The 19,373-nt window shown below is 36.4% G+C and overlaps 1 protein-coding gene across 3 annotated transcripts in view; it reads left to right on the forward strand.

The window, feature by feature from the left end:
* Positions 1 to 19,373, forward strand: part of FSTL5 (follistatin like 5) — a 649,684-nt gene that overhangs the window by 598,395 nt on the left and 31,916 nt on the right. For all 3 annotated transcript variants that reach the window (XM_024736115.1, XM_024736116.1, XM_024736117.1), the window contains 2 exons: positions 7,571 to 7,678; positions 12,076 to 12,200. In XM_024736115.1, coding sequence (XP_024591883.1) covers positions 7,571 to 7,678; positions 12,076 to 12,200 — 233 coding nt within the window. The remainder of the gene's footprint in view (positions 1 to 7,570; positions 7,679 to 12,075; positions 12,201 to 19,373) is intronic.

Below are 19,373 nucleotides of genomic sequence, written 5' to 3' on the forward strand. Positions count from 1 at the left end.
CTGAGACTGTCCTCAATTCTTTTTGTTCTTTTTTCTTTATTCTGCTCTGTGGTAGTTATTTCCACTATTTTATCTTCCAGGTCACTTATGCATTCTTCTGCCTCAGTTATTCTTCTATTGATTCCTTCTATAGTATTTTAAATTTCATTTATTGTGTTGTTCATCACTGTTTGTTTGCTCTTTAGTTCTTCTAGGTCCTTGTTAAACATTTCTTGTATTTTCTCCATTCTATTTCCAAGATTTTGGATCACCTTCACTATCATTACTCTGAATTCTTATTCAGGTATACTCCTCTTTTCCTCTTCATTTGTTAGGTCTGGTGGGTTTTTATCTTGCTCCTTCATCTGCTGTGTGTTTCTCTGTCTTCTCATTTAGCTTAACTTACTGTGTTTGGGGTTTCCTTTTCGCAGGCTGCAGGTTCATAATTCCCATTGTTTTTGGTGTCTACCCCCAGTGGCTAAGGTTGGTTCAGTGTGTTGTGTAGGCTTCCTGGTGGAGGGGACTGGTGCCTGTTCTCTGGTGGATGAGGCTGGATCTTGTCTTTCTGGTGGGCAGGACCGTGTCTGGTGGTGTGTTTTGGGGTGTCTGTGACATTATTATGATTTTAGGCAGCCTCTCTGCTAATGGGTGGAGTTGTGTTCCTGTCTTGCTAGTTGTTTCGCATAGGGTGTCCAGAACTGTAGCTTGCTGGTCGTTGAGTGGAGCTGGGTCTTAGCATTGAGATGGAGATCTCTGGGGAGCTTTTGCTGTTTGATACTACATGGGGCTGGGAGGTGTCTGGTGGACCAATATCCTGAACTTGGCTCTTCCGCCTCAGAAGCTCAGGCCTGACACCTGGCCAGAGCACCAAGACCCTATAGTGACACAGGTCAGAAAAAAATGGAGACAAAAGGAAAGAAAGGAAGAAAAAAAGAGAATAAAGTTATTAAAATAAAAAATATATTAAAAATTAAAAAATTAAAAATAATTAAGAAAAGAAAATAAAAGAGAAAGAAAGAAAGAAGAAAGCAACCAAACCAAAAAACAAATCCACCAATGATAACACACGCTAAAAACTATACTAAGAAAAAAAAAAGGACAGACCGTATCCTAGGACAGATGGTAAAAGCAAAGCTATAGTGACAAAATCATACAAAGAAGCATAGACATACACACTCACAAAAAGAGAAAAAGGAAAAAAAAATATATATATATATGTATATAAAAAGAAGGAAGAGAGCAATCAAATCAATAAATGAATCTACCAATAATAACCTCTAAATTCTAAACTAAGGGTGAGTGCCGGTCGGCACCGATCCTCTGTGCGGGAATCTCTCCGCTTTGCCCTCCGCACCCCTGTGGCTGTGCTCTCCTCCGCGACTCCGAAGCTTCCCCCTCTGCCACCCGCAGTCTCCGCCCACAAAGGGGCTCCTAGTGTGTAGAAACCTTTCCTCCTTCACGGCTCCCTCCTAGAGGTGCAGGTCCCATCCCTATTTTTTGTCTCTGTTTTTTTCTTTTACCCTACCCAGTTATGTGGGGAGTTTGTTGCCTTTTGGGAGGTCTGAGGTCTTCTGCCAGCGTTCAGTAGGTGTTCTGCAGGATTTGTTCCACATATAGATGTATTTCTGATGTATTTGTGGGGAGGAAGGTGATTTCCACGTCTTACTCCTCAGCCATCTTGAAGGTCTCTAATACTGATAAGTTTGTATCACACTAGGTATGTCGGGATTATGAGGGAGTTAAAATTTATAGATCTACAAAGAAAAAAAAGAACTCATACTATAAGTAAATTGTATCCTTATTCAGTGTTTGAAACAATACTTTAAAATATTAAAGAAAAAATATCAGTATCTTTATAAAGCTACAACAGATAAAAACTTTCTGTTACTACATTATGTAGTATATTTTACACATTTTTACAAAGGAATAGGATAAGAAGATAATTCATCATGATAATATAACACTGAAAATGGTACTTACATGGGAAAATAAGAAATATGATTCTAGGATCTGAATATTTAGACTACTATTAATTACAATAACAAAATGTTAAGTTATTTGAAAGATACTTCTGAATATGTCTCATAAATCAATAAATCTTTGGAAGAAGGATTGTGGCTTAATTATCTGAATATCACCAGGCCAAGCAAAGGCTACTGTGTACAGAAAATTACGGTGTTTATGGGATGGAGAGAAATTTCCAAACTATAGTATCAGAAAATTGTATTTAAACAAAGTCTCACAGAATCATTCAATAGATCAAAAGTGAGCCCCTTTGTTCTATTATGGGGCAGTTCAAAGCACCTGCTGTGAATAAGGCTCATTTCTGTAAGCTTCTCAAGGCAAAGTTTGAAAACAATTTTTCTAGCAAAATAATATTGGTAGTCAAATGCAAATTATACTAAGTACTAATTGAGCATTCTATGCACATAAGGTAATTTTGAGGTGAAAGATAAGCATACGTGCAGTGCTTTTTTCCAATCACATATTCTTGAACATTACATACTGATTTACATTGTTTTTCTTGATAAATGCTCGATGGCTGCAGAAACAAAAAATATTTACACTAATGGTCTCCAAACGAAATGTATGCAACACAAGGGCAATGAAAGATGACTAGTTGTGAGAAGGGAATCCCAAGACACTGTTTATTTTTATTTTTATCTTAAAAAATCATGTTACATTTTATAAATATTTAACATATGGACCAAAGTTGGAGACCTGAATTTATCTGTATATTGGATGGTGGGTATGACGTTATCTTGAGAGGAGAGTGTGAATTTTATAGTCTGTAGGGTTGGACGTTGGTACCCTTAGTCTTTTGTTTACTTTTATCTCTATAAATATCAATAGTGCACACGTCAACAAAACAACTGTCAAGATTAAAATAATAATTTGTATTTGTAAAATATTTAGAGAAAAACTGTTCATAACAAGCCTAGTGCAGAGTGTAGTTGTCTTTGTTATATAAAGTAATAATCTTGAGTATAGTGCCTTTTGTCATGTTGTTCAATTTTGCCATTTGCTTTTCCCAATGAAGTAGATGTAGATGTTCCTTAATTATATACTGAATACTACAGTTTACAAGGTACTGTTCTAAGTGCATAAGTGATACCGTTGAGCTAAACAGACACAAAAGGCCTGCCTTCTTGGAGCCTAGAGCCCACTGGATAGAGACAAACAACAAAAACTAAGAATACTAAAAATGATATGTAAATTCTACGATATGGAAAGTGGTCAGTGCCACTGGAAAAGGTAAAATGGCAGAGCAGACCAGGTGGGATTGGGAAAGTGAAAGATGAAGGGCAGGCTGGGTACACTATTAAATAGAGTGGTCATGCTGGCCTCACCCACAAGGTGAGTTCTCAGCAAAGGTGTCCAAGAAGTAGACACTGGGTTATCTGGGGAAGGCGTTTGGTTCTGGGGAAAAGCCTCCAAAAAGTAGAAGTGTGATCGGCATGTTGGATGAACAGCAAGGAAGCCAGAGCATCTGGATTGGAGCCATCGGGGGGAGCCTGGAAGGTGAAGGATCTGAGAAAGAAGACCAGGTGCGACAGGTCATTATAAGGGCTTTTGGCTTTTACTCTGAGGGAACTGAGAAGACATTGTGTTTTGAGCACATTGGTGCCATGATCTGCCTGATGCTCACCAGAAAAGAAAAGAAAACAAATCACTCTGACGAATCTGTCGAGAAAGTGGACGAATAGAAAGTTGAAGGGTGGAAACCAGGAGATGAGGTTGGAGGTGATAGAGGCCCCTATGTGGTCTAAGCAGGGCAGGAGCTGCAAAGGGCTCAGCGTTTGGAAGGCAGGTCCAGCTGGGGCGTGAGGATGGGAAATAGAGGAGAGAGAGGACCATTAAGGATAATAGACTCTATACTGTCTTTTTCAAAAATAAGATCTGTTTTATAACACAGGCTTACAGGCTTACTTGTGGCACGAATTTCTTATGTGTGTCAAATATAGTGCCTTTCTCTTTTTCAGAAGCTAATGGTCTAAATTGAACGTTTAGAGTAATTTCCAAAGTAGACCAGCAGATATTTTATAAAAGTCAACACCTGTAATTTATCCCTTTCAAACATTGGCCATTTATGTAGGAAAATTTCTGTTTTTTGACTGAAAACTGGGTTATGGAAAGATGATCCTGAATACCGTTGTTTGCACATATTTTTGTCATTGTTGTATGATTTCCTTGCTGAAAACCATGTCAACATTTCCTCTGTAAAACGTTTTGTATCTGCACACTTGAAAACTTGTAAATAGATTTTTCCTTTCAAATTGAGAAGTTGTTTTGAAAATTGATATTTTCTTCCTTCAAAAACGTATATCTTCACTTATTTGAAGGAATTTAATTGTGAACTGCCTTCTGACACCTCCTGAAATATATTCTCATAACTTAACTTTAAAAAATACACTACCACGTGTCAAATTGATAGCCAGTGGGAACCTGCAGTGTAGCACAGGGAGCTCAGCTCAGTGCTCTGTGATGACCTAGCGGGGTGGGATGGGAGGGGTGGAAGGGAGATGCAGAGGGAGGGGATATAGGTATACATATAGCTGATTCACTCTTTTGTACAGCATAAACTAACACAACATTGTAAAGCAAATATACCCCAATTAAAAAAAATAAGATAAATAAAAAATTGTCTCTGTCCTGCCATTTATAAAAGAAAATGTTTATAAATCAAGACTCAATTAAAGCCTCACTTCTTCTTCTCCCCCATCCTGCTCTGTACTTCTTCCTCTGAGCTTCCAAGGTGTTTGGCCCTTACTTTTATTTTGTGACAGGCATCAAGTTATTTTAAATTCTTCTTGCACCCTCTCACCTATAAACTCTTCCAGGACAGAGACGGTGATTATTAAAGTAAATAACCTCTTCTAGTTTCTTCATTTGCTAAACAAGGGCATTACATCTCTAAAACACTATAATGCTGTCACGAAAATACTCTAGTTCAGTTAGTTTTTCTAATAGTAGGAGCAGTGGTATTTCCATCATGTTTAGCATTCATCAGGCGTACCTGAGCACTTTATATTTACTACCTCACCCAGTATTTACAACGACCCTTTGAAGTAGGTGTTATTACTGTCTCCATTTTATTGTAGAGGAAACTGAGCCACAGAAAGCGTTAGTAAGTTCCCAAGTTATTATTATTTAAATTTAAGTGAAGACACTAAGATTTGAAGTCAGCTTCCGAATACATGCGCATAAGCATGGTGTATACGGCCTCTCAGTGATTCTCCCCTGGGATTGTACTGCTTATACAAATGATACTGCATATACTTGGGTCCCATGGGTTTCTCTTCACCCTCCAAAAGAAAAAAACCCAAAAGAATGTTTCTTATCTATGAAGCATAAATAAGAGGGCAACATATCCACACATTGTCAGGAATGAAACTGTCCACTAGGAGGAATGGTCTTTCATAGGTAGGGAGGTTCCCACTTTGGGAAAGAACTCAGACCCAGATCCCGGGCTTGCTGTTCACTGGCTGGATGACTGCCGGTAAGATAAGTGTCTCAGTTTTCTTATCACGTCTTATGGGGACATTAACAGAACCTATGGATCGTGGTGTGTCCTTACAAGGTAATATTTATGAAGGGCCAAGTGGAAAGAAAAGAAATTTATGAGAGCTGGCAAACTGAAAATTTTTATTCAAATTGTTCCCTACTTTATAAAGTTATCTAAGGATCTTTGCTATTTTTATAACCATATCCTAACAATTGATTAACAATGAGGTCTTTTTGTTATTGCTGCTTCTGTTGCGTATTGAATTATTTTATCTTTAACTTTTTAAATGCCTAAAGCTTATTCCATTTTAAGTTGCATGCAAAATAGGCTATTATAATCCTACATAGATCAGGTTTAACATATAAAGGGAAAAATATGAAAAATCAAAGGGATCTTACTGCCTTGTTATTAGTGTCATGATGAATGATGGCTCTTTTGCTATACACCCGCTGAAATTATTGATCAGTACATGAAGAATCGAAATGAAACGTCTGGCATTCACTTGGGGACGATTCACCCAATACCAGACCAGCTACTCCTCAAGCAATAGAACTGTATAGTTATCCCAAATAGCATCAAGTCTCGGGATGGTTATTCTAGGTTTGTGCCGCAATTCAAGACTGTCATGGAGAATTCAGTCTCCCTTCATGTTTCTCCTGCTGAATCCTCAAAGTGGTGGCTTTTCCTTCTTAAGCTTATTGTTTCGTGACCTCAAAATGGCTTTAGAAATTGAGGCTTAATATCCTCATCTGACAGCATTCAAAGCAGGAAGAAGGAGAAAGTGTGGTGCGTGGAGGTCTCTCCTGCTATTGTCTCTTTCGATGGAAATGCTTCACTCTCAGAAATCATTCATCACCTTAATCTTCACAATGTGTAAACTAGGATATGCCATGTGACTACTCCTCGCCTCTAGGGAGTCGGGGAAATTTCACCCTTGTCAAAGGGGAATAAGATTAGTCATTGGCTTAAATCTCTGCTGGTCCTCGGGTGGGCTACCTTCCCTTAGAACATCACTGCCCAGCTGAACCCAAAATGTTATTGTGGCTCTGTTAGCCAGAAAGAAAGGGGTGAGGACACTAATACAGAAATGCTTAAATAGGTCTTTTCAGAAATCCAGTAATTAATTCTAATCCAAGAATATTGAGAATTTTAAATAGATAAAATACAGGGCAAGATTTCAGAAAAGAAATACTTTAGTAAGACTAAATTGCCAAAGTGTTAGTTAAAATATGAATCTCTATATATTCAACTACAACTATAGTTTACTTTTAATCCACTGAGAAGAGAATTACATTATAAACTAGGACTTGGGAAATTCTCTAAGGATATTCAGTAGAGCTTGGAAAGAAACGTTTTCAATATTGGATAAAGGTTGTTTTACTGAAAACAATTTGTTCTATGTTATTAAATTAGAAAACGTGTAACTATTAACATTGCAGGAAATTACTTCTAAAAGGTATTAGCTTATGATACAAATAGCTTGGAATTAAGGTGAGTGAAATAACTTTCTGGCAGCAATGCGTGTTTTGGAAGTTTTGTTTTCAGTAAATGCTAGATATTATAAATATTAGCAGAAAAGTACATTTACCATATCAAGTACGATACAGAAAATTGCTTCTTCTTTTTCTGTGGCTTTAGACTTCTCATTAAGGAAACTAAATTAGGTAATCTGTTATTAGAGTTACAACCATATATCAGATTCTTGGCATTTTAGCATTATAAATGGTCAAGTCCCATAATCAGCAGTGGGATAGAAAAATCTAATAGCATAAATATAGTTCTTACCTGTACTCAACAGTTGATTAAAATGCACATATTAATCATTTATATCTTGAGTTTCTAAATAGCTTCTCCATTATTTGCATAGGTAATGAATGAATGTAAGACTATATAAAATTGTGCAAAAATATATTTGAGTAATGTATTATATTTCCAAATTAATCAAATAAAGGTTTAGAAAATTAGATCATTGGCAGCATACATTTTTAATCTGACATCTAAACTCCTGGATTTTTCTATAATTTTTGGCCTAGTTTTAAACTAATATTTCGGTCTGAAAACTTTTTCAACTTCTATCTATTACAGGCAGTAAGCACAGACCCCATCCCTGTTAAATTACACTACGACAAATCACATGATCAAGTCTGGGTGCTAAGCTGGGGTACCATGGAAAAGACTTCTCCAACACTACAGGTAAGTACATTTCAGTATATTTGAGAAAATAATGATCTTTAAACCTTTCAGTATCTAATTGGACACATAACCATTTAACAATGATATTCTTCCACCTAGATCTTCACAGTAAGGGAAAAAAATGTTGATTCTCAAGTACCTTTTTGCTTGGAAAATATTTTAGTTCAGACGTTCCAAACATTAGATTTATATGCAAAAAGAATAACCTACGATGACAAAGCTGAAGCCATTAAGAAAAAAAATTATGATTTACGTTTCCTACCTCCCTCGAATTTTCATGAGAATTTTCTTGTTTCCATCTGTTTTAAATGGGGCCTGGAGGGTGGGTCCTGTGAGATAGAGACCAGGAGAGTTAGAGTCTCAAAGCAGGTCCCCAGTGCTCTCCAAACACACAGTACTTTACTATCTGACTGCAGGTTTACTTCTAATTGGGAATATGTACTGTCATTTTTGTGAAATTTGCTTATGTTTTGAAATTGTTTACATGAGAAATTGACAGATAGAGGTATATATATACATATATACACATTTTGACAGTGACTATCTGTAGAGTTGATGAGAAACTTCCCACACATTGTCCAGCCATCTAAAAACAGGTTCTTTTTCTCTGAATGTCTAATAAAAATTATGCTAATAAGATTTAGTGAATTTTTAAAATACTTGGTGGGTGGAAGTGAAAGGTTAGTTTCACAACTGAAAATATAAAATAAAATGTGAGAACTGAGAATTACTCTTAAAATACGACATACAACAAGACTTATTTACATGAAGATTGTGTGTGTGTGTATTTATGTATGTATAAGACGGATAGATGATAAATAGGTGATGGATAGATAGACAGATAGATCGTAGATGATAGACAGACTGACAGGAAACACAGGGTCTCTGGATCAGAGAACAGACCGTTTCTTACCCATGCAGCCTGTTAGTATTCATTCTCTGGCCCCAACCCCTATGGGGTGATGTGATGAGAGGCTAGTGTCACCCTTCATGACCAACACAGTCCTACTGCAGGAGGAGCCTGGAATCATGTGTCTCTAAGTTATTTTAGGCTGCTGGCACCTCAACCAGTGTGTGTGTGTATTTATGTATGTATAAGGCGGATAGATGATAAATAGGTGATGGATAGATAGGTAGATTGTAGATGATAGACAGACTGACAGGAAACACAGGGTCTCTGGATCAGAGAACAGACCGTTTCTTACCCATGCAGCCTGTTAGTATTCATTCTCTGGCCCCAACCCCTATGGGGTGATGTGATGAGAGGCTAGTGTCACCCTTCATGACCAACACAGTCCTACTGCAGGAGGAGCCTGGAATCATGTGTCTCTAAGTTATTTTAGGCTGCTGGCACCTCAACCCACCGTCTCATGAGAGAGAAGAGAGTATTAGTCTGGAAAGCATGCAAGTCTTCTCCAGGGAGAGGAGTGGAAGGTCAGTACCCTGGCACCTCAGTAATTGGCTCAGAGGAATGAAGTCTCTAAATCTCTCAGGAGAAATACTCTATTTCTAGCTTCCAAAGGCGTTTTTGCTGCACGATCATCCTTTAACCAAGGTGGCGTGCTTTTTGCTCAGAAAGACTTGACTCTGCGGAAACGTCAAGATATTTATGGATAATTGTCTCCCAACAGGATTACCAGAAAATATCTTCGAAAGAAATGGGATTTGAGATTTGTTTGAAAGGGGAACAGATTTTCCTCTGGAGAAATTGAACTGAAACCAAAAACATGGTCAAGCTCTCATTTTTGCTAGAGTGTCCCTGTGCCATGTTGGTGAAAGATTAGACTGGAGAGAGAGATTGACACCACGTCTTGAGGGCTAGGAAGTAACTTTTTAGCCCTAATGTGTTATATCTTATAATGGGACCCTCTCACCCTTGAAGGCGCAAAACATTTTATCAAGGGTCTGAAAGCCCTCCTTTGTGTTTTCCTGTTGAGTATAATTAAATCTGTACATCTTTGTCGATTATGAAAGCAATATGTTTTATTTTCTGTGACATTTATAATTAATTAATTAATACCCATAAACTGTCGTAATTTTAGGTATTTAAGACAGTGATTTTCCATCTAGTGTTCTCAGATGAAGTCTGAATATTTATCATAGTATGTTTTTCTTTTTAAAGAGCACTTACGTCTTATGAAAGCTTAAGAAATTCTGTAAAAATCTAAAACTCATTAGTCTGTCATCTGCACAGTTTTGCAACCTGTATGTCATGTCTTGTAAAGGCACAACAATTAGAGAAGAAAATATCCCCAGGAAACAACTTGGAATAAAGTCCTGGCGTTCTTCCATTGGCCAGGAAGTAGGACCCAGCCAGACGGGGTGACAGTGGGAGGTGGTAGCTCTGGGTTTGCAGCAGGCATCACATAAAGACGGGCCAGCAGCAGGATGCTGTCAGAAACGAGTTCAGAATTGTTGTCAGATTGGGCTTATTGATTGAGGTACATCACAGATCAATCTGTGTCCTTCAGTGAGCTCAGTCCTGAACCTGGCAATTCACCACTCCCTGCTCAGTTCCAGCAACGAGAAGGACCTCAACCCATCAAAGTCCAGACTGAGGGGAACTGGGGAAGTGGCTTTGTATTTTTTTACAACCTAGGACGGTGCCAAGCGCAGAAGAGAGGTCCAGTTAATCTGCCTTCAGTGGCGTGAAATATTTTTGCGTCAGTAAGTTTGGGACGCAATACACACATTACAGTGTTGTTTAAGTGTTACCTGGTCCATAGCAAGCTCTCAGTAAGTATTATTATTGCTGCTGTCAGTCTAAGTATTATTATTAATTTCAAATACACGTACATGCAGCTTGAGAATTATGTACCTCTATACAATCTAAAGGGAAGAAAATTTGGGGAGTTCCATTGTTATTACCCCTGTTGAGTTTTATTAAAGTCTTATAGGCATAATTATGAATGGCTAAAATCCAGTGAGGACTTTCTCACTGTTGCTCATTAATAAAATAGGTAGAGTATGTTTAAAGTGTTATCACATACTTTGGTTCTCTCTTCCTCTGGGCACATGGTGAGGGGGGGCTTCTTTTGGTTGGGTGAGGCCATATGATTAGTTTTGGCAAAAGAGGTCTTTAATAAATGGAAACATTCAAGGTAGTTAGCTGCTCTTTCCGCATGGAAAGCGGAATTAAAAACACTAAAAACAATAGATATCCTACCAAAGCCCTCTAGGAAAGTAAGAGGTATGAAACAAAAGTCTTTATTATTAAAAAATAAAGAAGTAAGTAGTAAAGAAGTAAAGATTTGTTTCTGCTTTGTTTTGGTTTGTGACTATAACATGACTGAGCCTTTCTTGACTATTATAATAATTACTCTATTTTCTTGAACTTGGCAATTCCCAATGTAACTCAATGAAATTATGCTCATTGCAATAAACAAAAATTAACTTTTTAGGGTTAAAAAAAAATCTAAAACTAAAAATGCTATCTCCTTCTGTCCTAAAAACCAAAGGAAGACACTCAGTTTTGAGGGAAGATAGTCTATTTTACTTAGGCAGTCAAAAGTTTAAGAAGTTTGATTTGGTGCCCATATGTAGAAAGGATTTAAAAGGGGTAAAATAAAGGCAGGAAAATACTTTAAAAAGCTAACACAGAACAGTGGTTGTGCAGCAGGGACAATAGGACAGCTGTGAAGGTATGAGAAATCAGAAGAAAGAACTGATAGAATTTCATGCAAAATGGGATATAAGGGATAAAAGAACTTAAATGTAGTGATCTTTTCTTTAATGAACTATGAAAGTTTTAAAAACCAATTAATGACGAATAGTTAGAAGAGACCTCTTTGATTAAAACTTATTCAACTTTATCGTTTTCAATTTATAAAAGGGAAATTTTTAAAATATGTAAATCTATTCTAAGAGCAAAAATATTTCAAATGATATATTTTAGAGTTTTCTGTCCTGTGTTTACAACTCTCTTGTATAAGAGAGGGAGGTTTTTTTTTAATATATCATTTATTCCTCAGTCAAGTTGTGAAGGATGGATGGAAGGACGGAAGGAAAGAAGGAAGGAAGGGGGAGAGAGAGGAAGAGAGGGAGGGAAGAAGGAAGAAAGAAAAGAAAGGCAGCATCTCATTTATGTCATGTGTACGCTTGCTTTCATATCTCTTATTATAGCAATAACATTTTTATAATGCAGGAGTTACCTATATGTATATTTATTTTATCTTTTAGGCAGAAATTGTTCAAGAAAAAGATGTTTCCCATTTTTTTTTCTTTTAGAAACTTTTACACTGAAAATAAGCAAACGCAGAATTGCAATTTGCTTAACAATGTACTAATTTTGAGGTTGAAAACAAAGAGCCTGTGCAAACAACCGCCAGGGATTTATTTCGTCTCTGATCCCATTAAGGGCCTGCACGGCCAAGATCTAAATGTGGTGCTGTGTTTAGGTGATAACCCTGGCCAGCGGGGACGCGCCACATCACACCATCCACACCCAGCCCGTGGGAAAGCAGTTCGACCGAGCGGACGACTTCTTCATCCCCACCGCCTCCCTCCTCATCACCCACGTGAGGTGAGTGCGCGGACGAGCACTGGTTTGTAGATTTCTCTCTAATCTTGGTAGAAAGCCACGGGAAATCACCAACAGAAAAATTCAGTTATACCACAGATACACACATAATTGTACTGGAGCTCTGTCTCGTCTGCTTGATGAACTTTTATTGAGCAACATTAGTGATGAATTTCCTGTCTTCTCTTCCCTTTTATGTGTAATTGAGAAGTGAATCTATAAAGGTATGCTTGCATTTTTAAATCAATCTTACAGTTAATATTTTGGCAAATTGCTCTTAAGGTCTTCGGTTTAGGCTTTTGCAAAATGTTCGAACTTGGCCTGAGTTCCTTTCAGAGAAGACGGCCACTCACATCAACATCTATTCAACATGTTATAAGAACATTCTTGTATTGTTTTGCCCGTATAGAAATGAATATAACATTGTATCAGGGCGTATAGTAAGTTGAAATGAAATGTGTGAGGTCTGCACTTGGAGAAAATGTGTGGGCGTGTTATATCTCTCTGTGTGTTCACAAGAGGTAAAAAAGTAATAACTCCTAATGACATCACTCTAAAGGTTCACAGAAGTGGTTTAAATACTTAACAGGGGGAGACTTTGGATATTCACAATTTCTAATACTATGTCTCTTGATACTTTATTTAAGTATTTAAAGTATTGCTTAGCAATGTTAGTGAATCTGAACCAAACTAATATTTTATTCTCTATTTCAAGGGGATGTGGATGGGAGGAAACTGCTTCAGATATGTTATATGAGCCATTATTTGGTTCTTGTGTATATTTGTTTCTCTTGAATTAACGTGAAAATTTTCTTGTCTAAAAGTTGGAGTTGTAAGAATTCTGAAAGAGTGAAAAATTCAACTTGCAAAAAGAAAAAGGGAAATTCATAAATTAGAATTGGGGCTCACAGTCAAGTTGATATAGAAGCTTTGGACAGCCAAGTATATGTTTTCAAAGAGTTAATATATTTGTCAAGCAACTGATTATTATTTTCAGAATGCCTATTATGTGCTCAGCAATGAAGTGATTAAAAATTATGCTATACTGTCACAATGTTTTTATGGAAAATAAGTAGAACTTATTGAAAATGAAGCACATTTGAAAAGTATTTGCATTTGCGTTAAAGTAATAATCTTTAGGTCTGAGTGCAAGAGTTAAGAGACTGAAGAAATCAGCAGAGAAACTGAAAATGGCCCCTCTTGAGGTGATATCTAAAAAATATATAATGTTCTTATACTTATCTGTTGATAAAATTTTATTTAATTGACATTGAGTGATATGTTTAATAAATATCTTTTCGTTATTTTCAAGTTACTGATAAATTATTACTGGTAAATAATTTAATGTGTAACATTTGCTTTTATTTATCTCATTCTCCTATTCCCTATTACTGTATTTAATATACTGTTATCAACTTTGCTTATTTTTTTTTTAAATGCACTATTAACACAATTCTTTGGGTCAAAACTCCTGTATCTATGACACATACGGTTAATAGAATACCATCTGGGGTATGTCTTTTCCCCTGTAACAAGTAAATTGGATCATTAGGGTAAGTTCGCTACTAGAGGCAGGAGTTCAACTTTGTCTGGATGCAGTGAATACCATGTGGGATTCTGGGCTCGTATGTATTGTATAATATGCTGTCAGAACATAACGTCTCTTGAGGGTCGAAATGATTACTACAGAGCTGAAGTTGGAGCTAATAATAATTAGAGGAACATGCAAATAATGTGAACACATATAAGGCAAAATTTTATTTCAGTTATTAATATATGTTGTGAGAAACACTGAAAAGTATGCTTGAGGATATTTTTAAATGTCTTTATTTCTTTTAGGGATATAGAGTCAAATGCATCGGTGTTTTGCCAATACGTGTCAAAATTCTATATTAAATTATAGCAATTCTACCAGCATATAGAGTCCCGTTTTAATGGATGTGAGTGATCATCACAATTCCTATCTCACAGTAATTATCCCTACTGCTAAAGTGAAGAGGAAACATTAGCACGCGTTTCCAAAGCTAAACTGTTAAATATGAAAAGTATTTTTAACATAACGGGGATCTTTTCCACATCAGGAAAACCTGAGGGATAGATATGGTCTTTTCTCTTACCAATGCATGGAACATTTTTTCCTACCTAAATGTGGCTTGTGTCCTGAGGTTGCTCTTTTTAAGAATTGTCTTTAACAGAATTTGAGACTATTTTCTGACTGTCGTGTTGAGTGTATATTCCAGGCCAGGCAGAAGGTCTGGCACATAATATGCATTTAATTAATATTAGTTTTCTTCCTCTGACCCCTCATCACACCAATCTGCATTGCTCTCAGATTGCTGCTCTCTCACTTCAAATAATTGATATCTCCTGTGTCGGAAACACTTCTGGACAGGAGTCAGGATTTTATATCCTTAGTGCCTCAAAACTGGTAGGCGCATGGTTCGTGTTTCTCACAAGAATGGAAATAAAGAAGGACGTGTTGCACTCCTTCCTAAACCAGACTACATAGCATTGAGGGAAGAAGGTATTTCTTATGTACCTGATTTCTCAGCGGCTAACACAAGATCTGACAGGCCGCCAGCACGGCATCAAGCACACAGGAATGGTGTGTATGGAAGCAGTAAATAGGAGGAAGGACTTACATCTCCTGTCAGACAGATCTCAGCCTGAATGCCCCAGCAGCACCATTTGCCGTTGGCAAATGTGACTTAAGTCAGCTTACTTCATTTCTTTCTAGGGACTGCAGTAACATAATGTTTGAAAGTTAAGCTGCCCATAATAGTAGTGTCGAAACTACTCATAATCTACACTGGAGAAAGGGCTACCCTGCAGTTAGCTACAGTTTTGCTAAAAGTTTTTTTTTTTCCTCTGCTTGGTTTCTTTTTTTTTTTTTCTGTTATCTATAATTTTCAGGTTTGTTTAGTCTGTAATGTAAATCAAAACTGAAGAATTTAAGAGAAACAAAATTACTTCACATCTATACTAAAAGATAAACTTGTAGCTTAAAAAAACGAATCAATCATTATTTGGATTTTATTTTTAAATCATTCTTTAAAAATAATGTGAATCATTATTTCACTTTTTCAGACAGTTTGAAGTTCTCAGCACTGTAGAAATTCTTCAGAGCCTAATGTAGGTACCTTTCTGAGTGTCCTGAGGAATTTGAATTTCAGGAGATTAATTTTCACTTTAAGAATGCCTGAGAATGTTGGCCTGGTACCACCCATTCATTCAGCTCCCCAGCTGAATTCCATCCCATTCCGCGTGACACAGTCCAGGCCACATACCATTATTTCTATTTTATACTATAGCATAAGAGCTTATTAATGAAAATAACTTCTTTGGGTTTTATTGTTATTTACACATTCCTTCTCTTTAGACAACAGAAGATTACCTGAGCCCTAGGCTGAGCTCAACCAGACACACCAATGCAACCTAAGTTTGATCTAAATCAAAATGGTCTCTGAAGTGTTGAGCTCTGGCTCATGAACCGAACTGGCATCCTTGTCTCTTTCTTGAATATGAGCGCTTGCCCAGAGATGGTGCAGAAAAACTCAAGACCAGCATGCAACCATTCTTTAAGCCTGGTGTCCATTAGCTCCAACTGTGAATACAGTTTAGTTTAACTAAACTAAACTTCCTGGAAGATGAGAGAGGGTATATTACACTCCTGTCTCCCCCATAGTTCCTGAGCTTCTGAAAGGGACTGATTAATACTTACTGACTCAGAGTTCATTTTTTAAAGGTTATTAAAACTCCATATTAGATATTTTTAATATATCTGAGTGTGAGTTGGCTAATCCACCCCCTAAATATTTAGAGAAAGTATAAATTACTTGAAATTTAGTTAATAACACAAATGGTTTTCTGATGCTTATTGAAATACATTGATTTAAATCACTGTACAATTATATGCCTTATTGCTTTTAAGTAAGAATAAAACATTTTATATCTTACGTTTTTTTAACTAAAATAAGTCATTGAATCTGTAATAACTGATGTACTTTTCACATTAATAACACGTGCATCCAATTAACTGGCAATGTATCCTAAACGGACATTTTTCAGACTGGCAGTTAAGAGAAAACTTTCTTGAAAAAATCTTAAATTTCAACAAGTCATTAATGAACCATGAATCATAGTTCTAAAGTTGAAGAGATTATGCATTACAAAAGGAGTGTTTTATAATGACCTGAGAAATATTAATTTCTTATATGAAGAATTTTAATTTATAATTTTATCTTCTTCTATGTACAAAAATATCCAGATAGGTAAGATTAAAAGAGACTATTAAAAATAAAAATGCGTGTGTAATTCTCAGAAGAGTCAATGATATCTATTTAATGTCATAGAAATTGAAATAATTCATTATCTTTTTAATCAGAAGTGCTCTACAAATGTAAAGCAACATGTTTCATTATTTTACTCATAATTTGAATCCAAAGAATTAAGTTATTATATCATTACATGTACATAGATATATTTGAATAATACTATAGTTCTACTACTCTTAAAATTTTTATGATATGGCCAGTACATGGGAATTTAATGATTTTTGTTATCAATTTTTTAATTAGCCAGAAATTAAAAAATAACTTAAAAATAAGTTTATTTTTTTCAGAAAAATGGTTGTGTTACAATGGTTGGGTTAAAGATCAAATGTCAAAAAGAAGGGACATTTACCTAATTGACTCTGTTTTATTTTTGGCACCATTTTGAAGAGAGAAAAATTTAAATGTCAGTTTCTTGTAATATACATAAAGATTACAACTTTCTGTGCAGGTGCTACTAGAATTTGCCTATAAGAAGTGAAAAACAATAGGTTTGGCAGTAATTTATCATGTTACCATATTTTTTTTTAAATTTCTATATGAAGATTGGAGCGGTGAGGAAAATCGACAGAATAGGAAGAGAAACATGGGTAGCAGGTAGTCAAGCAATGAGTGAAGAAACAATTCCACTGGATCTCCCTCGAAAAATCTTAGATAATTCTCCCACAAATGGTTTATTTTTGGTAGTAGCGGGGCTGAAAGGGAGAACTAGAAGGAGGCAATGTGGTTCAGAGCAGGGAAATTTGACAAAGCTTAGTGCAAGACACTAAGAAGGCCACGAAGTAATGCTACAACAAATCCAAAAGTTAGCGAAGTTTTTCTTAGAGTTTTCGAGTTGTCATGAATAAAAATAGCTGAAAGGTAAGAAAAAATATTACTGCCAAGATATTTTTACCTAAATACAAGGGCATAGCTAACATTTGGGCTAGTTAGGGCTATAAATAGAAATTCCTTAAAATTTTCACCGACTAAAACAATACCTTTGATACAATTGAAAACAGGTGTCAGTTGATGTAAAAAGATGTATTTACAGTCTGACCCTGGTAGCATCTGTAAATCACACCTCTCCCCTCTCTTGCCCACTTTCAAATTGGAGTGCAACTGGAGTTTAATCTCATCCAGTTCAAGTAGGTCAGTGTAAATTGGCACAGAGGATACTTATAGTAAATACAAGAAGGCAATCATTTCTGATTTACTACCTACCCCAGGACTAGTTCTATATATAGAAAGGGAAGATAGGAACTTAGGTAACATTATTGCTATCCGAGATGTTTTGAAAGGCTTGCCTACCCTTGAAATCACCCCGGACACCACATTTGATCTTATTGTCTAGAATCTCAAACTACTTCTCCTGTTCCTTTGGGTTACATTTCTCTAGAAATCTACCTTTAAAGTACTCCTTTTTCTTGAGAAGAAAATGGAGCAGTTGGGAAAATGATATTTTTATTATTGTCATTTTTCTTTAGGGGTGATTGGTTGACTGCATGGTGTCTTAAAAGTAATGGTTATAGTTGGGATGGTATGCGTGTGTGGGTTTCAATCAGTGATTACATGATAAACAATAAGATGAATGGAGTGTATCTGTAAATCACAGTGACAGGGAGACCTTGAAAGCAACAGGCACTTCTATAAAAATCTGAAAATGTCAGTTTCCACGCTCTGATTTCTTCTGAACTTGACTTGCTAGCCAAAACAAACAAATAAGCGAACAAATAATGTTCCAAGAGTTTCTTCCTGATATACTCCTCTCTTCCCTAGCACATACCCTGAGGTGAAGTTGGTTCCAGTGAATGTCTCAGATTGGATAGTTCAGGAATCTTATGGAAAGTGGACCTCAGTGTTATTCTTCAATGTGGGTGGGCTGGAAAACACGAAGGTGGTAACTGGAGTCACTCTTTTAGGACCCTCAAATGTCGATGAGTGATTGCAATCAAATACGGCAATAAGTGGCTAAGGGATTATCCAGGGTCAGATCTGCCGTAATCCCTGCACAGCCAATGGCTATGTTGCCACTCAAGGGGTGAAGAAAGAGGAAATAATGCATAGCGGGCACCGTGGTAGTCTGGAGAGAGGTCTCTAGCACTCCTTTTTCTTTATAAGTTATAGTAAGAAAATGATTAAGATGGGATTGGGTTTGATATATGTTTCCTTAAAGCTTCTCTAAGGGAAAAAATAAACATTCTGTGAAAGTGAAAGTTAGTAAAGTATATCATTCTCCCTCATAATTTATCAAATCTGTTAAAGCAAAATTACATATATGGCTGGCCATATATCAAGACAACTCTACACTTGTGACTTGATTCATGGACAGGCCAGGTGGATGAAGCACTAAAATTATCTGGTTACATTGAAGCCCAAACACATCAGAAATTGAAAATATGAGTTGTTTCACGTCTTTTTAGGAAAAGTATATTATCAGGATGATGAGCAGCAATTAAAATTGTTTCCAAAAAAAAAAAAATTGTTTCCAAACACGGTTCCTAGATAACGATCTGGCAGTGTCACAATTCAGTGAGGTTGAATTATTTTTTTGCTCCCTTCATGCTTATATGCTAATTCCTACCACAGAGAAATAAACTAACAGACAAATAGGGTTTAAATATCCCAGGAGTTGGAACTTTTTCTATCTAGCTATGCTCTTAAATAGTGACTATCTGAAGCACGTATACATCCTGAAACCATGACCTTCGCTTTTCCAGTTTCTCTGAGCTTCTTCCTTCCCTCTCCACTCTACGAAAACACAAACTCTAGACTCCCAGGACCTCTGAGCTCCCTAAATTCTCAGAGCCTAGTGCACTATCTTAAAAAACAAGACAGTCATAGATTGTTTATTGAAGAAGTTATA

The sequence above is a fragment of the Neophocaena asiaeorientalis genome, unplaced genomic scaffold (assembly GCF_003031525.2).
Source record: "Neophocaena asiaeorientalis asiaeorientalis breed wild unplaced genomic scaffold, Neophocaena_asiaeorientalis_V1.1 scaffold7, whole genome shotgun sequence".
Lineage (NCBI taxonomy): Eukaryota > Metazoa > Chordata > Mammalia > Artiodactyla > Phocoenidae > Neophocaena > Neophocaena asiaeorientalis.